Here is a 24,747-nt window from a genome sequence, read left to right on the forward strand (position 1 = left end):
CCCAACTGCTCCTTTTTTTCTTTTTTTTTATTTTATTCTGGGCCAGCTTTAGCTCTGAGGCTCCAGCTCTTAGGCCTCCGCTCCTGAAAGCAGGTCTCTGGTTTGTTTCGGTTCTCGAAACTCTGTATCAACTCCAGCTCTGAGATCCCAGCCGGCTGAAAGCTGGTTTCTGGAGTTTTGTTTAGCGTCTGTATTTGTTACAATGTTTGAAACTGCAGGCTCAGAGGCCTTCAGCGGCAGGCGGGGAACGTTGGAGTCCTCCATCACTGAAGCAAGCAAGCCTCATGTTAGTTTCAAGCTGCCTGGCTGCCGGCCGCCATCTTGGCTGACAGTTAATTTGCATATTGCCCTGATTAGCCAATGGGAAGGGTAGCGGTCGTACACCAATTACCATATTTATCTTTTATTAGTGTAGATGTGTGTGTGTGTGTGTGTAAATTGACCGTCCCTCCGCTACACTCACCAGCCAATTAGGAGTGAGTATGCAAATTAAACCAACAAAGATGGCAGGTTGATTTGCATACACAGGCACTGGGCGGAGAGTGGAGCGGCTTGGGGAACTTGGCTCCCCAAGCAACCAGAGAGAGAGCAGAGAGGGAGAGCTGGAGCCTTGGAGGACTTGGCGGAGTGGGAGGCCATGGGATGGTGACAGAGCAGGAAGGGAAAACCAAGAGCACAGGGAGCACCAGGAATTCTGGGAATAGTAGTTCTGGTGGCAGCCCCAGGACTGGAAGCAGAAGCCCAGAGCATGGGGAGCACCAGGTATGTTGGGAATCGTAGTTCTGGTGGCAGACGGATCTCTTAGACCAGCCGTGGGCAAACTACGGCCCGTGGGCCAGATCCGGCCCGTTTGAAATGAATAAAACTAAAAAAAAAAAGACCGTACCCTTTTATGTAATGATGTTTACTTTGAATTTATATTAGTTCACACAAACACTCCATCCATGCTTTTGTCCCGGCCCTCCAGTCCAGTTTAAGAACCCATTGTGGCCCTCGAGTCAAAAAGTTTGCCCACCCCTGTCTTAGACACTAGAGCAGTGGTTCTCAACCTGTGGGTCGCGACCCCTTTGGGGGTCAAACGACCCTTTCACAGGGGTCGCCTAATACCATCGGAAAACACATATAGCATATGAGATATTTACATTACGATTCATAACACTAGCAAAATTACAGTTATGAAGTAGCAACGAAAATAATTTTATGGTAGGTAGTCACTACAACATGAGGAACTGTATTAAAGGGTCGCGGCATTAGGAAGGTTGAGAACCACTGCACTAGAGCAAAGTGAGCCTGGAGTAAGTTACTGTTGTGGTGGGGGATGGAGGGAAAGCAAAGGTGAGAGACATAAGTAAAATCAAAGTGTCTAGGAAAGATTAAAGGGAAGATACCCTAAAACTTCTGGGAAATCTCCACCAATGAAGCAAAGAAAAAAAAAAAGCCTCTATTATTCTGTGAGCAACAAACCAAACTGAGTTGGGGTCTCAGACAATTCGCTCATATGATTGAAAAGACAGACAGAAACTCCCGGATTGGAGAGGGCTCCCAGATTGGAGAGGGTGCAGGTCGGGCTAAGGGACCCCCATACCCCCCTCCCAGTGCACAAATGTCATGCACTGGCCCTCTAGTGTGTGTGTATATGGATTCAATTTGCTAATTTTAAAGGTTTTTGCATCTGTGTTCATGAAGGATACTGGTTTGTAATTTTCTTTCTTGGCCAGGTTTTGGTATCAGGCTAATGCTGGCCTCATAAAATAAATTGTGAAATGTTTCTTCCTTATCTATTTTTGCAAGAGTTAGTTAAAAAATGGTGCTACTTCTTCCTTATGTGTTTGGTAGATTTTGTCAGAGCCTGACATTTTCTTTGTTAGAAGAATTTTAAGTATAATTTTAGTTATTTTAATAGTTATAGGGATATTAAAATATCTATTTCTTCTTGTGTGAACTTTGATAATGTCTTTCTTTCAAGAAATTTACTTGTATAAAGTTGTTCATAATATCCCCTTCTAATCTCTATAATTGTAGGATTTGTAGTGATGTTTTGCTTTCATTCCTGATACTGGTAATTTGTGTATACTATTTTTTTCTTAGTCCCTCTGGGTATAGGTTTACCAATTTTCTTGATTTTTTAAAAGAGCCAGCGTTTAGTTTCATCAGTTTTTCTCTAATGACTTTTTACTGTATTTTATTAATTTCTGTGCTTATATTTATCATTTCCTTCCTTCTGTTTTCTTCTTTTAAATTTCCTTCTCTTTCTAGTTTCTTAAAATGAATCTTAGATTTTTTACTTGATATCTTTTCTAATGTAAGCATTCAATGCTACAAATTTTTTTTAAATGTTGCTTTAGATGTCTCTTACAAATTTTGGTACATTGTATTTTCACTTTCATTTAGTCCAGAATTTTTCAGATTTTCTTTGTGTTTTTTTCTTTCACCTATGAATTGTTAGAAGAGGGTTGTTTAATTTACAAGTTTTATGAAAATATTCCATATCTTATATTGATTTTTTAGTTTAATTTTATTGTGTTTAGATGTTTACTTTGTCTTATTTCAATCCCTTTAATTTCATAGAGGCTTGTTTTATAGCCCAGAATTCAGTCTGTCTTGGTGAATGTTCTATGTATACTTGAAAGGAATTTGTATTCTGCTGGTATTGGAAGGAATGCCTTATCAATATAAATTAGATGAGATTGATTGATAGTGTTATTACCATCTTGTATAGCCTTAATAATTTTCTGTGTGTTTTATCAATTGAGAGAGAAGTATTAATTTCCAATAATTGTGGATATTTTTATTCTCCTTAATATTTTAAATATTAATATTTTCTACATGTATTTTGAAGTTTTGTTATTAGGTACATAAATACTTACAGTTGTTAGATCCTCTTTGAAAAATTGACCTCTTTATCATTATGCACTGTCCCTGTTTGTCTCTGGTACTTTTTCTTGTTAAGAAATATGCCTTGTCTTATGTTGTGGTAGGTAGAATGTCTCCCTCCCCCCCCCCAAGGATATCCATGCCCTAAGTCTTGGAACCTATGAATATGTTGTTACATGGCAAAGGGGATTTTGCAGATGTATTTAGTTTTGCAATATTAGTTTATATTGCTTCCAGAACAAATTACCACAGATTTAGTGTCTTAAAATTATAAAAACTACAGATACAGCATGGCTCTGTTGGATATTCTGCTTATAGCCCTTCTGACACCTTGATTTAGACCTTGTAAAATCAAGAAATGGGAGAACTTCACTCTTATTTATATCAGCCAATAGTGAAATTGGTTTTGTTTATATCTTTTCACTTAAAGTCACAGAACCTATCAACATTAACTGAGGACTTACTATATTCCTTTCTGGAGTCTCTGGGGATTGATCTGTTTCCAGACTCATTCAAATTGTCAGAATTTAGTTCTTTGTGGTTGAAGGGCTAAAGAACCTATTTCCTTGCTACCTGTCAACCAGGATTTATTCTCAGCTTCTAGAGTCTGCTTGCATTCCTTGGCTCATGGACCTCTTACTCTGACTTCAAAGCTAGCAAAGGCAGGTCAAGTCCTTCTCATGCTTGAAATCTCTGACTTCACCTTTCTGCCTCATCTCTCTGACTTACTTATATGCAGCCTTTTGCTCTTAAATGCACATATATATAATTGCATTGGACCCACTTGGATAATCTAGAATAATCTCCCTATTTTAAGGTGAACTGATGACCTGATTAGTAACCATACTTCCACCTGCAAAGTTACTTCATGGTATACCTAGATTTGTGTTTGATTGACTAACCAGAGGACAGGAATCTTGGGGAACATCTTTAGAATTCTCTGCCTACCACAGTTACAGACTTTATGATAGGAATAGTACCATGGATTATTCAGGTGGACCCAGTCTAGTTACATGAGCTCTTAAAAGCAAAGAACTTTCTTAAGAAGCAGGAGCAATATGGCAGAAGGAAATATCAGAATAATTCCAAGCATGAGAAAGATTATTTAAAAAATATTCTTATTGATTTCAGAGAGAAAGGGATAGGGACAGAGGGATAGAAAAATCAATGATGAGAGAGAATCATTGATTGGCTGCCTCCTGCATACCTCGCACTGGGGATTGAGCCAGCAACCCGGGCAAGTGCCCTGACCAGGAATTGAACCGTGACCTCCTGGTTCATAGGTTGATGCTCACCTACTGAGCCATGCTGGCCTGACAAGCATGAGAAAGATTTGATATGCTGCTGGTTTTAAGATGTAAAGGCCTATGTACAGGAATCAGAGGGAGAGAGACCTCTAGAATACAAGAGTGGCCCCCACCTGACAACTAGCAAAGAACCTTGGATCTCAGTACTACACCCACAAGAAACCAGATTGCCAACAACCTGAATGAAGGAGATCCTTCCCAGAGTCCTCTGATAAGAGCCCAGCCAACTGGCATCTTGGTTTCAGCCTTATGAGACTCTGAGCAGATAAACCAATGAAGCCTGTCTGGACTTCTGACATACACAACTGTGAGATAATAAAATTGTATTATTTTAAGCTTCTAAGTTTGTGGTAATTTGTTACAGCAGCAATAGAAGACTAAAACAGATATTAATGTTGTTCACTCTAACTTTCTTTTGGTTAGTGTTTGCTTGGTATAACTGTCGTAAGTGTTCCCCTCCACGTCCTGCGTGGCTCAGGGTTCGGGTCTGGAAGAGGAGCCGCACAACAAATGAAATAGAAAAGACACGAGAATAATTTGGGAATATTGGGGGACCAGGCAGGCAAGTCCAACTCAAGAGGAAGGACTTCCACTGTGCTCAGGCCTCACCAAGCTTTTTATAGTGAGGGGTAAACAAGGTAGTGGTTACCAAAGTTACACTTTTCTTGTGAGTTTCACTTGTTTACACCATGGTTATACTTCCTGCACTTCCTCAGCCCCTTAGCTTCCCAGATAAGATCTAGGGAGTGTTATAAGGTCAAGCCTAATTATGCTAAGAGGACTGTGCCCTCTAAGCTGGGCTTGTTTGTGACTTTGCCAGCAGGTCAGTCCGAGGCTTAACCCTATATCAGTTTCCCACATCTCCCCCCCCCTTTTTTTTATTATTAAGCTACTATAACTTACACATCAAGAACAAAACTCTGGCTATTAAAACAATAACAATGCCAATCCGTAACCCAAAACATTTTAAAACTTAAGCATAACATTTCAAGGACAAAAGATGTTTTAAGTCCCAATTTCAATGTCCAACAGTTCTGAGTCCAAGTTTCAGTGTCTGACAGTTCCTTATGTGTACATGCCAGCAATGATATTTCAGTTCTGGATGGTGGAAAAATGGTGGCAATGCAGGTCCGATCCTCTCTGGTTTGATCCTGGGCAACCTGCAGCGACGCACAGCTGCTGACTGCTAGCATGGCAAAGCGTCGTCAGCATCTCCATCTCTGAACTGTCTCTCCTGTCTTTGTGGCTGGAGCAATCTGGTCAGTTTCTCTCCGGGATCCCTTGTTGCAGGAATCCACATGGTCTTGGAGCTGTTCTCTGAAAATATACAAACATACTCTCGACCAAAGGTTAAAGAAAAAAAAAACCTTACTTGGGGTCTTTTCTTTAACATGGTCTTTCCCTGGCTTACCCTGGCCTCATGTGTGGTTTTTCTGGGTGTCTCACTATTAGCATTATAAACGAGAAAATTTTTTTCCTCTAAATGTAATTTAGTTACAGGATCTATTTCCTTACATGGTATTCTTCCACTATATTTTTCCACTATCCCCCCCTTTTTTTTTTAATTAGGAGACTTCTTGGAAATTTTATAATGCAGTCTAGATAGCTTTAAATATTAATTTTTTGCATACAAAAAAAAATGAACCTGAACATGCTTTAGGTTTATAGCATGTTTACCATGAACATTTTTGTTAATACTTTTTGAATAATTACTTATTTCAAGTTAGCCAAATTTATTTAATTTGAAAACTATTTTGCTGTCAAATTTAATATTTTAACAATAATCTTAATTTACACTGTAAATATTAATTGAAAGGATCACTTTACATCCTTGTGAAGGCTCTGAGCATTCCTGTTGTTAGGCTAGATTTAGACATAGGGTCTGTTAGCCAAGCCTCCGTTTTTCTGGGTACTGATTTCAGCTGGACCAAATCTCTTCTATTTGGTTCCTGATCTGGGCTGGGCATGGGAAGCAAGAAGCAGCCATGGGGACAGGAGACCTTCCTCAGAAGGGCCGAGTGTTCAAGCCCGTGCACCGTTCAAGCCCGTGCACCATTGGGGGGGTGTGAGGATCTGTGCCCCACCTTTGTTGCACCCCAAGTTTTCTCCTACTGGCCCCCAGCTGTGCCTGTCTTAGGTCGTCCCACCCTGTGGGATCTTACCCGTCGTTGACTACCAGCTATCTCTGGGCCAAGTAGGGTGATGTGAGGTTCAGTTCTGTCTCCTTGATAGCCTATGTCCCTCTGGCCTCCATGCCCAGCAACTGCCTTTGGGTCCCCTCGCCTGCTGGCGGGGCCCCGGCATTGATCATAGGGAACCCAGGTTTCTTCTCCAGAGAGGGCCCAGCTTACGCCATTGGGCAAGAGACAGATCCACGGTACCAGCTTTTCATGATCCCAGCTTGAACAGAGAGCTCAGGTAACAGCTGTAGGCAATTGGATTCCTCTTGGCAAAAAAAGTCAAGATAGGTCAATACAGAATGCTTAAGTGCCTTCCCCAGGAGGCCCTCCACACAGTGGAAAGGAATAAATCCCTTCATGTAAAACATTCAAATTCATTTGTAAATTTGTTTGGGATAAATGTACAATAATGACATTGTAGAATAATATCATGTAGGGATATTCTTTTTTCTAGGCCATGGCAATTCAATTTTAAACTGGCTGTTAATTTCTTTTTGTATAGACAAGCTCTTAGTTACATTTTCTTTGGCCTGCTGTACGAAATGAGAGGTCTGAACAGTCTGTACCATAGATGAAACAGCAATGCCCACAGAAGTAAGTAACATTACAAGGGCAAAGATTCCTGCAATTAACATTCAAAAAAATCTTTTTTGTCTTTTTAAGATTTTTTACTAGATCATGCAATAGTTCGTAGGTTTAATGAGATTCCCATGGTTCAGTTAAGTTAGTGGGAACCCAAGCAAAAGCTGGTTGTTTTAAAATCATGAGGAAGTTTTTTTGAACAATAGAATTGATACAACGGGATAATGTACAAGCTGTGCATGACACCTCATAGAGGTGGCTTGTAACATTAAGATGCATCTGAATGGGCCTGATCGGAGCACAAACAGATCAAACACACAGGCAGTAGCAAACACTGTCTTATTGAGAGTTTCTCGTAAAGCAAAAATGGAACTATTTGAGCTATAATTGAAACTATACCATTGTATAGGTGCAAGCGCAGCAGCTAATTTCCATTGCGTGCTTTGTAGAGGCCAGTTGTCATGTTGTAATTGAGGCCCAACAAAGTCTCCTCCATGAGATGGAGTGATTTTCTTTAACATATAGATAGGATGCATCCCCTTTCCATTTAGGGGTGCGGTTGTTACTATAGAGAGAACCATAAGGGCTCCAGTCTATAGAGAAAAAAAAATTATTAAGTTTGCTGGTGGTAGGATAATTACTATAACAGTCTTGCCAATTAACTTCTTCCTCAGTGGGATTCCATACATAAGACCATTTACGTAAAGGCTTAGTGGGGGGGTGGGGGGGTGCCTTAGCATACTTATATTATCTGCACCTTTCCCCAGAGCAAGTAGAGATAATACATGTACTAGAGCCGTTTCTTCCCCGTTCTTTGGGGTCCAGGCTGGCCAAAAACTTCTCTTTAATTTTACACACAAGAGCAGTGGCTTGATTGAGAGTCATACAAAAGGGAAGCAGGGTGACAACAGCTGTGTAATAATACCTTGTCCATATGCTTCCTTGCCCCACCTGTGGTCCTCCTGGAAGGATTGGCCCACGTAAGGGTTCTTACCCATGAAGGGTCAAGAGTATAAGTCTGAAATATTTACACATTTGCCCTAGGTAATATTATCGTACAGATGATTACTGCTAGCATGGCAAGAAAGACGTTCTCTGTACAGTCTTCTTTACCATGCCCCAGGTGGTCTCCAGGCTGTTTGTTGTCTGACTTGTCCTCCTCCTGCTGGGTTAGACTTGGAAAACTTCAATTTAAAAAGAAATCTTTTTCTTTTACACTAAGTAACCTACAGGGTTACTTCCTGGATGTTGACTGATAGTGCCGCAAGGCCATGTATTTCAAGTCAAAGCCATTACACATTTATGGTGACTGTACTTATTTTCAAATTTGGTATTTTAACAGCAAATCATTAGATTATCCTATAAATATTAGTGGAAAATATTTCAAAATTTTAAAATTTCTCCTTTTCATTAAATTTAAGATAATATTTTTAAACAGCATTCCCCTTCGGCTTATTCGCATATACGGAGGGATCATGGGAAGCCTTCAGTAACTTTTTTTTAGAAGAATTTTACTTTATTAGGATTCAGTTGCTTACAAAGATACTGGCTTCTTATAGCAGGTACAGTTAGTAAATTTAGTAAAGTTTTATGTCTGATTCACGAGGCGCAAATGCTGTCCCACCTGCAGCCTACTTTAAAATGCAGCAGTGCGGAGCTTTTGTTATTTTAAATTACATCTTAATATTCTGCTGCATTTTAAGAAATATCCAACAAAATAACTTGTTTTGCCCTTTCTTGGAGGCAAAAACTTAAAATATATTTATTAATTTATATTTGATAAATCTTTCCATGTGATTTCAAGTATATTAAATTGGCTTTATTAAAAATCGTTTAAGAAGAGAAAATAAACTTTTGAAAGCATTCCAGGGCCCATGAAATGTCCCAAAGTCATTCCTTGGTTATGGTTGTGAAATCCAACTTGAAAGACCATCAAATATATATGTGTATATATGACTTAAAGATTATATACCTTTTATAATTATTAAGAGATATCAATTAAATTAAAACTGATCTTAGCATATAAAAATTTTGGTTGGGATCACAGAATTTACCCTCTTTTTTCAATTAGACAAATGTTGAAATTTTACTATAATTATATGATTTCTCCCAATTTATTTAACCAGAACTTTAAATTCTTAGCTTGCAAGTTAAATATTTAGCATTTCTCAATCAATAACATTTTTAAGAATAAACTTCAAAAATGCAAGACATAATCAACCAACAGATTTAATTCTGTCCTCTAGATTTTTCATGAGGCAGATTTAGCAATTTAGCAAACTCCCAAAGCCCTAGGCTGCCATTGCTCCCAAGGATGGGAAACTGGAAAGCAAGCCTGTCTTTATAAGTTGCCACTGGCAGGAAATTTTTGGTCTACCTGCTTGTTCTGTTGGGAAAAGGGAGGCTAGCCCTTCCTCCATTAGAAATTGCCTTGGGAAGCCAGCCTTAATTAAAGGGCATAACCGTCCTTTACCTGGGATACTTATATTTTTATAATTAATATAGTTCAATAATTCTTGAGATTCAAATCCAAATTATTATTTTAAGGCATACTCTTTAGCAAATTTTTGTAACAGAGACAATTTTACTGAATTTTCTTTTTGGCCTTGAAGTTAACTTTTTAACACCCTTCATTAGCATTTAAAAACTGTTCTTTGTTATGGAAATATACCAATCTTGTTGCTAGGATCTAGCCAGCATCTTTTTTCCCTTGGGTAAAATTTGCCATTTTTCTTGGGAAATAATCAGTCTTGGGTTTTATTCTGTACATTTGGAAAGAGATTTAAGCTCAAAACTCTATCTAAATGTCCAAAATCGGACGATGCGTGCCTTAGTTCCAAGCCAGTTTCTCTTTACACGTGCACAGAAATCCCAGATGCATTTTTTTAAATTTTGTAAAACTTTTCAATCACGAGAAGAGTTTAAATTAGAATACTTGGGGAGGAGGCATCCATATTGGATCGCCATGTGCTCCCTTCTTCGCTTTCCCCACATCCTGCTTTGGGGGAAGTTTCAGCAAATGACTCAGATGGCATATTTTTCCCAAAGTCATGCTTAATAGAAAAAGACATTTTAAATTTTTTCCTTTTTCGCTTTCCAAAGTTATGGCTAGCACCCAAGGTTATCTTGGCCAAACTTTGCACTTCCCGACATGTTCTCCGGTAATTTTTAAACAATACATTAAGTAATCTCATTGTGGGAGAACTTATAGCTCTGCCCTCTCCTGCCACCTTTGAATCTCTCCACACCAGAGGCGGACTCGGTAGCGGAATTTCATTTCTTATTACATATTTTAGATTCCAAATACAAATTAAGATTTTAATTTGAACAAGAAACCACATTAAGATGACCATGGCACTCTTTTTTCTTTCTGCCTGATTTAAAAGAGTACCTTTTAATATTCTAATTTCTTTATAATTTGGCGTTTTTACACAGGTGATTCTATTAACAGAGAAGCAAACATTTCAGGATTAGGACATGGAGGTGGAGGGAGCCATGAAAGCCATTCCTCCCATTTTTTTCTTTTCTTTCTGCTCCTCTTTAGGAGTGGAGGGTGCAAGGGGAGGAGATTTATACTCCTTGGCCTCTCTCAAAGGCTCTAGTAAATGAAATACTGTGTTTCACAAGGAAAAACAGTTTTTGGAGGCAAGTTTTTCCCTGCTGCTGACCTTTTTTCAAGTTCTAACTTTTTTGCAAGCATTCAATATCTAATGTACCTTTTTCAAGAAAACAAAAGTTATGTTCTGTAACAACATGCAAAAACTATAAGAGATTACGTTCTGAAACTTTTAACTCCTTAAACATACAACTCAAAAGTCTATAATAAAGTTTCTTACTTTTTTTTTAAAAAAAAAAAAAAGCCCAATCTACTTTTTTAAAGCCGAAACCTGCCCCATTAGCCTGGTTGAGAAAACGTTCCCACACCGCCTACAGCTCCGGACTACTGTAGCTGATTGTGGCCGTTTGTGTGCGGTGAAATAACCCCTCACCTTTACGGTGAATTTTCCTACCTTTACGGTGAATTCTTTGTTCCTCACTTTTGCCTTCACTTCCAGAGTCCCCGTCGGGCGCCAGATGTCGTAAGTGTTCCCCTCCACGTCCTGCTTGGTTCAGGGTTCGGGTCTGGAAGAGGAGCCGCACAACAAATGAAATAGAAAAGACACGAGAATAATTTGGGAATATTGGGGGACCAGGCGGGCAAGTCCAACTCAAGAGGAAGGACTTCCACTGTGCTCAGGCCTCACCAAGCTTTTTATAGTGAGGGGTAAACAAGGTAGTGGTTACCAAAGTTACACTTTTCTTGTGAGTTTCACTTGTTTACACCATGGTTATACTTCCTGCACTTCCTCAGCCCCTTAGCTTCCCAGATAAGATCTAGGGAGTGTTATAAGGTCAAGCCTAATTATGCTAAGAGGACTGTGCCCTCTAAGCTGGGCTTGTTTGTGACTTTGCCAGCAGGTCAGTCCGAGGCTTAACCCTATATCAGTTTCCCACATATAACTTTTTCTGTGTGTTTTTTTTTTTTTAGTCTATATGTGACTTTATAGATAAAGTGTGTTTCTTATTGATAGCATACAGTTGTCTTGCTTTTTAAATCCAATCTGACAGTCTTTGACTTTTAATTGTTATTTACATCATTTACATTTAATGTAATTGCTCATTGGGTTGGGTTTTAATTACTACTTTCTGCTACAGCCTAGAAACTGCCTCCAGACAGTAAGCTGGGACAATAATAGAGTTTGTTTATCTTCTTTGTTTTCTTTCTTTCCTTCTGCCATCAAGGTCCTTCACTGTCTGTTGTCCAGTATCTGAAAACTGTTTTTTCTTATATTTTGCCTAGTTTCCTGTTTAAGGTGGGAAGGAAAACCCCATACCTCTTATTACATAAAAAATAGAAGTCCTCAACAATGTAATTTCTAATTAATATTTTAAGGATATACTCCTCAGGAAGTTCCTTTTATATGGAAAAAGAGAGAAAAAGAGAGAGAAATTTATTCAGTCATTAAAAGTATAATAGCCGAGACCGGTTTGGCTCAGTGGATAGAGCGTCGGCCTCTGGACTGAGAGGTCCCAGGTTCGATTCCGGTCAAGGGCATGTACTTGGGTTGCGTGCACATCCCCAGTGGGAGATGTGCAGGAGGCAGCTGATCGATGTTTCTCTCTCATCGATGTTTCTAGCTCTCTTTCTCTCTCCCTTCTTCTCTGTGAAAAATCAATAAAATATATTTAAAAAGAAAGTATAATACATGTACTAAAATGTTACTGTATGTGAACATGACAGAAGGCAGCCTTTTAAAATTTATTTTTAAATTAAATGAAATCTTTATTGTTGAAAGTATTACATATGCCCCCTTTTTCCTTCATTGACTCATTCTAGCCTGCCCTTGCCCCCGACCCCAGACCTTCACCACCCTATTGTCTATGTCCATGGGTTATGCATTTATGAGATGGTAGCCTTTTTAAAAATAGAATCAAAGAATTAGTCTTTGACAGAACTTGACCATTCCTAAACATGTCATTCTTTCCCAGACTCTGTGTCTTGGTATGGCTAGTTCCTTTGTCTTGGAATGCTTCCTAATTTCACATTCTTTCCTGCCTGGCAGCTTTCCACGTATCCTCAGGAACCAGTTCCAGCGTCATCACCCCTGCTTCCCAGTGCCCATATTTTTTCTTGTGGGCTCCCATCACACCCTGCTCCATAGCACCATTATGGCACATATCATGCTGTATTACAATTATATGTTTCTGTATGGACTCCCTCTTACAGGAAGCCCTGGAAATCAGGGAACTGATTTTAGTCTTCTTTATATTTTTCTTATCTCTTAACATAGTATGTCTTCTACATAGAACTTTTCAATAAATGATTATTGAATTAGTGATTCTTTTCATGTGCTAAAAAATACCGCTGTTATTATTCCCCATTTTAGTATTACATATTTGTAAATGTGAATCATCTTTAATAATTTTACTTTTCTCCTAGTAAATTCCTCATCTATGCATGTCTGCTGCTATTCTCTGTGCTACTGGCCCTTCGCCTGGATGGCATCATTCAGTGGAGTTACTGGGCTGTCTTTGCACCAATATGGCTGTGGAAGTTAATGGTCATTGTTGGAGCCTCCGTTGGAACTGGAGTCTGGGCACGAAATCCCCAGTATCGGTAATACTGCTTTATAAAACCCATCGGTCTCTATCCTGAGGGAGCAATATTTTGTTTTTCACTTTGAATAAAGTAAAGACTATTTTATTTTCTACCTATTCAATGTTTTATTAGAACTATTAAACAAGCACACTGAGTTCTAGTCTTACGTTTTTAAAAATTAAGGCATTCAACATGCATTTTTCTTGCAAAAGCAGTGTTATTTTGGGTGGTTCATTTCCTAGCTAGCCTACAAAAGTCTATGTGATCTAAAGTTCATGCCAAATATAGAACTGTTATAGCCATGCTAGACTAGGAAGTATGAAACCACCATATTTGTAGGAGCAGTTCTACAAACCAAAGTTCTAGCTCTGATCATCAGGGATATATCCTTCTCCAATTCAGTCATGGAACTGGGGCTCTCCTTGTTCAATCTCTTAGTCCAGGGGTTTTAGGACTGTAATCAATGTAGGGGAGGTAGTTTGGCCAGGAAACAGTGAGTCCCTGGAGAGATGAGGCCCAGATGCTGTGCAAGAGAGCAGAACCTTTGGGGGCTGGGCAGGTCTGTGACCTTTACCTTCAGGTCTTCTGTGCCTTTCTTCTTGGATGGCTCAGCTGATTCAAGTGCCTGGACTTGACTCACTCCAACGTGTAGCCTGCTGGGGCCTGTTAGAGTCTCTCTTTTCTCCTTTGTAGATACTGGAACTTCAGAAAGGATAAAAAGGGGGAATTGAGAGGAGGGCTATTCTGAACCTCACCAGGATGGTGTGAAGTGAAGGAATGCCCTGTAGGGGAAGAACACATGCAGCTGCTAGTGTGAGAAAAGTGTAGACATTGTGACATCTCAACTTGTTTAATTCTTGGTTATTGACATTAAAATAAGATTTAGATTATATAAAACATGTTGCCACGTACATGTCCAAGAACTTAAACATAGCCACACAAAGAGCCTTGGTAGATGGGGAACATTCAAGTGTAGTTGTTTTAATGTTATTGGGGTCAGTTTTTTTCCAGATTATTTGTGTGGCTGCAATTTTTTTTCTAACAAGATACTTTCCAATATCTATATTTACTACTACAAAAATAAAAAGTTAAATCACCGATCATGTTGGGTTCCACTAATTGATATTTAGAAACTATTTGAGCTTTTCCATCTTCATTCAATTTAATATTTTTAGAGGAAGGAAATGAATTGTATGTGTGTAGTTTAATGTACTCAGTATACAGATGTGGTTGTTCTATTGTCAACAATAGTCAAGGAAACATTGTTGGGTCTTATAGAAATAACTTTATTTTCTCTGTGTCCTAAACTCAGTTGTATTTATCATCATCAAGATACTTCATAAATGTTCATCCATATTTTGAATGAAACATTGTAGGCCTTCCAAATGTATTATGAAGCATTTTCCTGATTAGTGGCCTTATTATTTTTCTGTTTTTCATCTGGTAAGTTCATGCATGATATTTAGACAGCTAATTAAACTGATTTTGTTTAAGAACAGTTTTAACTCTTTTGCTCTTCTCTCTTTCATCTGCAGGTGTTAATTCATCCTATTGGAATAGAAAGGAAAATAAAAAGGCATTAATACTTTTTACTTGCATTTTAAAATAGCACCTAACCATAGTTAATGTATTTTCTTGAAATATAACCCACATTTGTTCATAAAGCTAGAGTTGTTTTTATAGCATTGCATGAAATGTGATGTACATGATTTTTAATTCATTAAGAAATGAGAATCATAAAATTTAAGGAATATTTGTCAGTTTTTAGCAATAGATGCAATCAGCTTGAATAATCTTGCAAGTAGTTTAAAATTATGAATAAAAGTGTTTTGTGCCTTGTCAGGGAAATAATAACTGTGCTGTTACTTCTGATAATATCCTTATATAGTTAAAACTTTAAGTCTGGTTTGGTTATAATGTTTATTTCTTATGCAGCAATTCTATTTTTGAAAGATCGACTATTAAATATCAAGTTTAAGTTAGCTTTCTGCCTGATATTTCCTTTGCTTTTTGTCAAATTTACAAATACAACTTACATTATCAACATAAGTTGGTATTTTCCCTGGAATACTTGCTTATTATGGAGACTCTGAACTGAGGGTGTTCTTCTTCTTCTTCTGTCCCTTTTTAGAGCAGAAGGAGAAACATGTGTGGAATTTAAAGCCATGCTAATTGCAGTGGGCATCCACTTACTCCTGTTGATGTTTGAAGTGCTGGTCTGTGACAGGATTGAGCGAGGCAGCCATTTCTGGCTTCTGGTCTTCATGCCGCTATTCTTTGTTTCCCCGGTGTCTGTTGCAGCTTGTGTTTGGGGCTTTCGACATGACAGGTCACTGGAGGTAAGATTTCTTATATTTAAGAATGATTAGTTATTGTAATGTAAATTTTTACCCTTTGTTAGGGAGAGATTGATCATTAACTCTAGATCACAGTATATTAGGAAACAAGAGACCAGGGAAATAATCACATTGTATTTTCTTGAATTAAAACACTGATTTTTCACCCAGGTCATTAGCTTTCGTCCAGCTTTGCCTATCTACCTGTTTCAGTCAGGCTTCTCATAAGAAACAAAACCAATAGGATAGATGTAGATGTAGTTGTAGCTATAAATATAAATATAAATATACTAGAGGCCCGGTGCTCAAAAATTTGTGCACTGGCGGGGGGGGGGGCGGGGGAGGGGTTTGTCCCTCAGCCCCACTTGTGCCCTCCCATAGTCTGGGACCCTTCAGGAGATAATGACCTGCTGGCTTAGGCCCTCTCCCAGGTGGCAGAGGGCAGGCCCAATCCCTAGGTGCAGCCCCTGGTCGGGCTCAGAGCAGGGCCAATTGGGGAATTGGGGTGCCACACCCTTTCATGCACAGAGCAGGGCGGATCAGGAGGTTGTGATGCCACCCCCAGTCACTCTCAGGGTAGGGCCGATTAGGGGGTTGGGGCACTGCCCCCTGTCACACTCAAGGCAGGGTTGATGGGGAGGTTGCGGCGCCACCCCCTGCCACACACAGAGCAGGGCCGATCAGGGAGGTTGGGGAGCTCCCCCTTGTCCCGCACAGAGCAGGGCCAAGCACACAGAGCAGGGCCGATCAGGGGGTTGGGGAGCTCCCCCCTGTCATGCACAGAGCAGGGCCGATCAGGGGTTGGGGAGCTCCCCACTGTCATGCACAGAGCAGGGCCGATAGGAGAGTTGGGGCACCACCCCCTATCACCCACAGAGCAGGGCCGATCAGGGGGTTGGGGCACTCCCCCCTGTCACACTCAGGGCAGGGCTGATGGGGAGGTTGCAGCTCTACCCTGTCACACACAGAGCAGGGCCCATAGGGGGGTTGGGGCACCGCACCCTGTCACACACAGAGCAGGGCCGATCAGGGGTTTGGGGAGCTCCCCCCTATCAGGCACAGAGCAGGGCCAATCAGGGGGTTGGGGTGCCTTCCCCTGTCACAAAGAGAGCAAGGTGGATAGGGAGGTTGTGGCCCCACACCCTGTCACACACAGAGCCACAGGGCGATCAGGGGGTTTGGGTGCTGCCCCCTGTCATGCTGCTCCAGGGGCCAGGAGGCCTCGCGCGGCTCCGCTGATCCTGGTGCTGGGAGGCCTCGCAGCTCTGCTTGACACCGGGGCAGTGAGGCCTCACTGCTCAGCTGATCCTGGTGCTAGGAGGCCTTGCTGCTCTGCTGATCCCGGTGCTGGGAGGCATATTACCCTTTTACTATATAGGATAGTGGCCTGGTGCACGTGTGGGGGCCAGCTGGTTTGCCCTGAAGGGTGTCCCGGATCAGGGTTGGGGTCCCCACTGGGGTGCCTGGCCAGCCTGGATGAGGGGATGATGGCTGTTTGTAGCTGGTCACACCCCCTTCAGGGTGGGGGTCCCGTTTGGGTGCCTGGCCAGTCTGGGTGAGGGGCTGAGGACCATTTTCAGGCTGGTGGGTGACTGAAGCTCCCAACCTCTCCATTTTTTCTTTTCTTTTTTTTATTCTGGGATTTATTTACCTTCTATGGCTATCACTGGAACTGAGAGCCAGCTTTAGCTCTGAGGCTCGGCTCCAGCTCTGAGACCTTGGCTGCTGATCTGGGTTTGTTTGGGTTCTATAATTGAAACACTGTTTCAGCTCCAGCTCTGAGGCCCAGCTGGCTGAAAGCAGGTTCCTGTGATGTTTAGCTTCTATAATTGCAACATTCTTTCTTAGAGTGCAAGCTCAGAGGCTGGCAGCGACAGGCGGGGAACCTTGGCTTCCTCCATCACTGGAGCAAGCAAGCCTCCTGTTTGCTTCAGCTGCCTGGCTGCCAGCCGCCATCTTGGTTGGCAGTTAATTTGCATATCTCGCTGATTAGCCAATGGGAAGGGTAGCCAAGTTATGGTTAATTACCATGTTTCTCTGTTATTAGATAGGAAGTTTTATTTTAAGGACTCATTCAGGGCAGGATCAGGATCACATTTCAGTTCATATTAACCAAAGTGCATAGAAGCTGTGGGTCCAAAGCCCTATACAGATTGGTTAAGGGGAGAATTGGACACTATGGACACTTTGTTTTGAGCTTTGTGGGTAAAAAGTGGAAGAAGGAGATGGCAGTTGGGTTGGAAGGAGGCTGGAGAGTGGCTTACTTAGGATGTGTGAACCTGGAGAAGAAGGTGCCTATGGAGAGGGAGAGTGATGGAATGTGGGTCTGTGACAAATAGAGGTAACAGGACCCTAATCACCAGGAAGAGCTTGATCTTGAACATGGAGAGTGATTCCTCTGGTGCTGGGTGGACTGTGGAGGCAGAGTACCCCTGAAGGCCGACTTTTACCCTCTACTTACTTCCCCAAGATGGACCAGTCCAGCCACTTCTCTTCACTTCCCCCTGTGGCTGCTTGCCATCAGTATTAAAATTTCAGGAGGGTGAATGATTAAGAAAAAAAATGTCTAAAAAGACTCCTGAGGAAACAGTTATTTGAGCAAGGTTGAGAAGCTCTAAGCAAAATCTTCCTTTCTTCCCTGCAACCTGTTACCTGGCCATCTCTGTATGGCACCCCTCCCTACCCCCTGTTCCCCAGGAGTCATTGGAGACCTTTGTCTGTTCTCTCTCTTCCCTGACTGTCCAGTTCATCCTCTCTCCTGGGGCAGGCCAGTCATACTTGTGCTTCAGCACTTCTCCCCTTCATATTCCTCTAAGCATTTGCTCCTGATCTTATCCATAATCTCTCTGGTAACTTTGGTCTCTCATCTGAATGAGAAAACAAAATGACAGCAGCAAAACCTTCTCAGTCCTCTGGCTATTGTGCTTTTTCCTTCCATTTGCAAAAAGGCTCCCTGAAACAATTCTGTTCTAACCTTGCACTCCCTACTCAGCTCCTGCATACCCTAAAACTGGCACTGAACACCCTCTGGTCAAATCCTCACTTCGTTTTTTTTCTGGCCACCATCCACTCTGCAGCTCCAGACATTCCTGGTCCTTTGATCATTCGGCCACCTCCACTGCTGTTTCTTAGTGTTCTAGTCTTGGGTATTTTCTGTCCTCACTGTGTATACTTCATCTGAATAGCATGTGTTGACTTCTTATTTCCACTGCCACTTATGTGCTGTCAGATCCTAAATTCATATTTCTAAACTCAGATTTCTCCTCTAGCTCCAGACTCCATATCCAGCTTCACCCAAATATGTATTCTCTATATTGGTTAAAGGCACCATTCCTACCCAGTAATACTACCTTTCTACATTATGCCTCTCTCGCTTTGCACATTTTTCTATTACCAGAGCAAACGAAGTAAAACCAAGCTTTAAAAACCACTTGCAAAAGATTACATTAAATAAAATCACTGAGCTAAAATATTCCAGATATTGCTTATTTGGCTCAGTATTTCTCAGTGGCGGATGGGGTACGCAGTTGGCCTTCTGGATAGGAAATGTTTTGTTGAACAGGAATGTCCTATGCATTGCAGGACCTCTTCCCCTAGTCCTTGTGACATTCAGTAGTACCCCTACACAGGCCTTGCCCCTTCCCGAGGGAACAGCTGTCACCTAGGTTGAAAAGCACCAAGTTGTTTAGAGCCTGAGAAGGAAGTTTAAGAAAACTAAAAATTTGTTACTTTGTTTCTTAAAAGTAAAAGCATATATGAGGGCTAGGAATGCATTAAGCATAAAACAGTGTTTTCCTAATGAAGAGTTAGTTATAGAAAGTCAGTCGTTCATATAGTCACACTCTTGGCATTTCTGCTACAAGAAAAAACATGATTTGGAGAGTTGATCTCCCCCTTGGTTCTTGTGTCCCAGAAGGAGGAGTACCTACATTTGCTAAGGATTGTTTGGGAATAGGCTCACACAGAGATGTGAAGGAAGAGTTAGGATTGGCCCTATGTATGTAGAGGAGGAGGAGGAGATGGTATTTTCTAAGCAGAGGGAATAACAAAACATATAAAGGCAGAGGCAGGAGAAAGTCTATTATGTTGAGTGAATTATGGTGGCTCCAATATGACCGGAGCACAGTGTTGTAAGCTGCAAAGTTTTTGGAGATGAATAGTGGTAATATTTGCAAAACAATATAAATGAAAAGATGGCAAGTTTTATGTTGTATGTATTTTACCTCAAGAAAAAATATATGCCTGAAACACAAAGTAGAAAGGAAGACATTGTGGTAGTTGGGGGAAAAGGGAGGCTGCATAAAGGAATTAGGCTGAGTAGGGGCCAGATCTTCAGTCCTCAGAGCATGTGCTGAGCTACCCCAGGTTCCATAGTGAACTCACAGGGCACTATGAGGTAGTGGACATTTTTGAGGGAAAACCAGTGATAGCTGATATCTGAGGGGACACCATAAGAACTACTTAGCTCCAAGTAGTTTATGGTTTTAGTCACATTACATTTCTTTTGATAACATCGCAAAAGAAGCTGGATTGTTGGCTGTTTCTGTGATGAAAGGTATTAGTGTGCAAAAATTGGTATGGAGAAGAGGTAACAAGGGTGGAAATTGTTGAGAAATCGTTCAGCACCCAACAGACACACCTATCCCATTAGCAATTAGTTGTGCTTATTTAAGAATGATTTCGATTTATGTGAGGTTTTTTTTAAGTATATAGTCATCTTTATTATCATTCATAAATACATTAGAAATGGACCTTAAAAATGGCATGTAGGTTCTCATTGGCTTCTGCCTTCTGTTCATTAAGCTATGCAATTAGAAAGCCAGCTTTAAGGATGAAAAAGGCTAAGCACCATTTCAATTTTTTTTTGCCTTAAACATTCTGAAAAGTTCCCTGGTCCTTCTAGGTCCTGGGACCATACTGTCTTAATAGACCTACCCATGCTCAGTGCCTTTTGTAATTACTTATAAATTTCAATGGGCCACCTGGCCAATGGAACATTCTATTAGTCTACCAGTTAATATAGACCTGGAGCTATGACTGAGAATTTACATTTCTGTCCTGTTCCATTTTTTTTTTATTCCAAAGGGCAGTTACTTATCTTCCAAAAATAGCTATCACTTTAGAGGACCTAAAAAGCATTATCAGCTGCCAAAAAGGTGAGGTGGCTCCTCTTCTTTTCCCAAATAAAGTTATTTGGAATCTTGACTGAAAGCAAAAACCAGATACGCAAAGCAAAGGTCTTCCCCTGAAAAGCTATGTGAGATTTTTTTAATGGCTACTTAGTATATAGATACAAATTTTAGAACTAATTACTTAAATAAATGGAACTATTAGGTACTTTTTTTGGCCCAGAGCCTACAAAAGAATTTCTGAGTCACTAAATGTCCTATGAACTGAAAACTTTTGAGAAGCTCTGGCCCAAATCCAATTGCCTATATGATATTACTTTGGTAGGCACTGGTGAGCCACTGAAGAGCAGTGAGCACTGCAGGCAGAAGGCAGAGAGTCTGGATGGGGACCAGCGGACCTTCAGGACTGAAGGCTGGGAAGCTTGTCAGAGGGCTGTTGGACTGCTTTGGAAGGTTAGGGATGAGGAGGGCCTAACTAGGCAATAGCAGTTGGGATGGAGAGCAGGCAGGAGATTCAAGAAAAGTCTGGATAGTAGAGAAGACAGGATGTGGTGACTGAAGAGAAGAATCTGGGAAAAGAAATATAGGGCGCTTTCTAGCATCATGCTTTGGGTAATTAGGCCACTGTGATACCTTACAATGAGATGGGAGGCTATCAAAAGGGGTGGGACAAGGTAAAGGGCTAAAGATCTGGGGAACAATGAACTCAGTTTGGGACTGGCTTCATCTGAGGTGCCTCAAGGAGAGCTGGGTCCATGCCATAGCATGAGGACTAGATTGAAAACAGAGATTACAGGACCAACCAATTGGAGGTAATGCAAACCAGGGGTGTGGATGACATTTCTCCCCAACCTCTAGGGCAGAGAAAGTGAGTGAAAACATGTGTTTGTGTCTATGTCTCTAGTGGAGAGAGAAGACCAAGTTTAAGGCTCTGGGAAGCATCACCATTTAAGGAGAGGAAAAAAGACTGAAAAGAACTGTCAGAGTACCAAGAGGTGGGCAAGACTGTGCACTGAGACCTTAGACAGGGGTGGGCAAACTTTTTGACTCGAGGGCCACAATGGGTTCTTAAACTGGACCGGAGGGCTGGAACTAAAGCATGGATGGAGTGTTTGTGTGAACTAATATAAATTCAAAGTAAACATCATTACATAAAAGGGTACGGTCTTTTTTTTTCAATAGTTTTATTCATTTCAAACGAGCCGGATCCGGCCCGCGGGCTGTAGTTTGCCCACGGCTGCCTTAGAAGGAGGAAGGGGTGGTCAGCAACATCAGATGCTGCAGAGACGATCAATAAGATTTGAACTGAAGTGGTCTGATGCTGCAGAGGTTATTGGCCAACTTGATGAAAGAGGTTTTTGGGTGGTCATTGGGGTGGAGGCCAGATCACAGTGTGTAGAGCTTGGATTGGCAGGGGAGGTCATGGGGCTTAAGTATCCCTGATGTCTCATAAAATTTGATGGTCATGGGAAGAGAAAGCTAGAACTAGGAGTATATAATGGATAAAGGGAAGGGTGAGTTCCTTTGGTCTTTGGGTCCTTTTGTGTGTAATAGAAATTAGTTGAACTTGTTTCTGTGTTTCTGGGAAAGATCAGTGGAATGGGCAGAGTTAAAGATGCAGTAAAGCAGTGGTTCTCAACCTTCTGGCCCTTTAAATACAGTTCCTCATATTGTGACCCAACCATAAAATTATTTTCATTGCTACTTCATAACTAATGTTGCTACTGTTATGAATCGTAATGTAAATATCTGATATGCAGGATGGTCTTAGGCGACCCCTGTGAAAGGGTCGTTCGATCGCCACAGGGGTCGCGACCCACAGTTTGAGAACCGCTGCAGTAAAGTATTTATAATTGATGTCTTAATGTGACAGGTGCTCAAGGAGCCAGAAAGAAAGGGTTAGATGCAGGACTGAGTCCTGGGTACAAGAAGGAAATACAGGGGTGGTTAGGAATAGAGGTGTTTGTCGATATGGGCAGGGAGGAAGCTTAGGGAGTCCCATAGATTTCCTTTATACTCAGGGATCCTGGAAACAAGGTCATTGCCTGGTGGAGCATAAAGAGCAGGGCAGTCTCTAAGCAGAGGGATCAAGGCAGGAAGCCAGGGGCAGGTTTCTCCTAGTCATAGCACTGCTGTGCTCTTATGTGCCGAAAATCTTCCAGTCCCAGTGCAACTTAAAAAAAATGTTTACTATATTGTAATTTGCATTGCCTTTTAATATGTTAGCCAAATAATTGCAGTATTTACTTTGTTTAACTGATTCTTCTCTTGACTTTTAGTTAGAAATCCTGTGTTCTGTCAACATTCTCCAGTTTATATTCATTGCCTTAAGACTGGACAAGATCATCCACTGGCCCTGGCTTGTATGTAACATTTTAAAGCTTTAAATAAACTTTTTCATTATAAAAATACTTTGTGTTCATTGTAGAAAACTTAGAAAGGACAGATAAGCATACATAATAGAATAATAATAACTCATAATCTGGGAGATAAGATGTTTAGAGTATTTTTTTCTTGTTTTGTGGTTTATGGTTTCATAATGATAGTTGAGAGCATACCACATGTATAATTTCGTATCTTACTTTTTTGTCTTAATGTATCATGAACATTTTCCCATGTAAATAAAAGGTCTTTAAAACCATAACTGTTAAAGTTTAATTGATGGAAAATATTCTTCAAATGCATTTACCAAACCATCCCCTTATTTCTGACTATTGAGGTTCTTACCAGTGTTTCAGCATTATAAATCATGTTGCAGCATATATTTTTGTGCATGAAAGTTTTGCCTAATTTATTCATTGTTTTTGTATGAAAGACTCCAGAAACAGTATTAATAGACCAGAGGGTGGGAACTTTTAGAGATTTTGAAATAAAAACTGAACTGCCAATTTGCTTTTCAAAAAAGCTGTGCCAGTTTATACTCCTGCCAAGGGTGAGGTCTAAGTCATGCTTGTAACTGTGGCTTCAACTAATGTGTGTTTGGTTAATATTAACTGTGCATAGATCAATAGAAGGACTGATGGATGGATGGATACATTCACACATGCATACACACACACACACACACACACACACACACACACATGGCAAGCTATAAATTAGAGAATATACTATGGTTTCTATTATTAATGCATAGAAAGAAAATGAGAATAAAGGTAGAGGAGCTCCATTGCCTCTGGGAAGTGGTCATGCCCGTGTTTCTCTCCCGCCCACCCGCCCCCATTCCCCTCTGCTTGTTGTGCATTTTTTAAAAATATATTTTTATTGATTTCAGAGAGGAAAGGAGAGGGAGAGAGAGATGGAAACATCAATGATGAGAGAGAATCATTGATCGGCTGCCTCCTGCACACCCCCTACTGGGAATCGAGCCCACAACCCAGGCATGTGCCCTTGACTAGAATCGAACCCAGGACACTTCAGTCCACACGCCAACACTCTATCTACTGAGCCAAACCAGCTAGGGCTGGTTGTGTATTTTTGCACATAAGACATTTTCATTTTTTTGAGGGGGGGCATAGAGCTTATTTATTTATTTTTTTTAATTTTATTTTATTGTTTAAAGTATTACAAATAGCAGTACATATGTCTCCTTTTTTTCCCCATTGACCTTCCCCAGCCTCCCCTACCCCCCGGCACATGCCCTCACCCCCCCAAGACATTTTCTTAATTCACATGGTTTACCTTTAAAAGAAAAACCAAAAGAAAAAAAATAGAGAAACTATTCATTTGGCAACAGGGAAGAAAATAAGGGAACATATGTTGCCTTCACATTGATTAAAGACAAGGCTCATCATTTCTGCCCAAAGTCTTTGATAAAATATTCATAATAGAAAATATTGTCCAGGCACCCATCCTACATCTTCAGGGTACTGTATCTAGACAACAGTAATTGGGTTTCAGACTTTCTGTTGTGATATGGAGGAAACAAATTTTAGTAAGACCAAAATCTAAGTGTTAGGTAAATCAGAAGAAATAATAAAAGAATAGGAGTTGTGAATGGTTTCTGTAGGTGAAAAGAAGAATTTTTCTAGGCCCGATCCTGTGCAGGTCCCAGCAGATGAAGTAGTCCGCTTGCACATTTACCACAATGATTAAGGGAGACCAAATGAGGCTGTTAGGACCACTAATATTTCACCCACAGGAAACATGCCACTAAGAGTCTGATCACAGGGAAGAGACTGTGCATAGACTCTACAGTAA

The 24,747-nt window shown here is 40.7% G+C and overlaps 1 protein-coding gene across 1 annotated transcript in view; it reads left to right on the forward strand.

The window, feature by feature from the left end:
• The window catches only part of TMEM185A (transmembrane protein 185A), a 49,177-nt gene that overhangs the window by 18,708 nt on the left and 5,722 nt on the right, over positions 1–24,747 (forward strand). The window contains exons 2-4 of the mRNA XM_081115236.1: positions 12,924–13,100; positions 15,214–15,421; positions 22,827–22,910. Coding sequence (XP_080971362.1) covers positions 12,924–13,100; positions 15,214–15,421; positions 22,827–22,910 — 469 coding nt within the window. The remainder of the gene's footprint in view (positions 1–12,923; positions 13,101–15,213; positions 15,422–22,826; positions 22,911–24,747) is intronic.

Source organism: Myotis nattereri (assembly GCF_964212035.1).
Source record: "Myotis nattereri genome assembly, chromosome: X".
Classification (NCBI taxonomy): domain Eukaryota; kingdom Metazoa; phylum Chordata; class Mammalia; order Chiroptera; family Vespertilionidae; genus Myotis; species Myotis nattereri.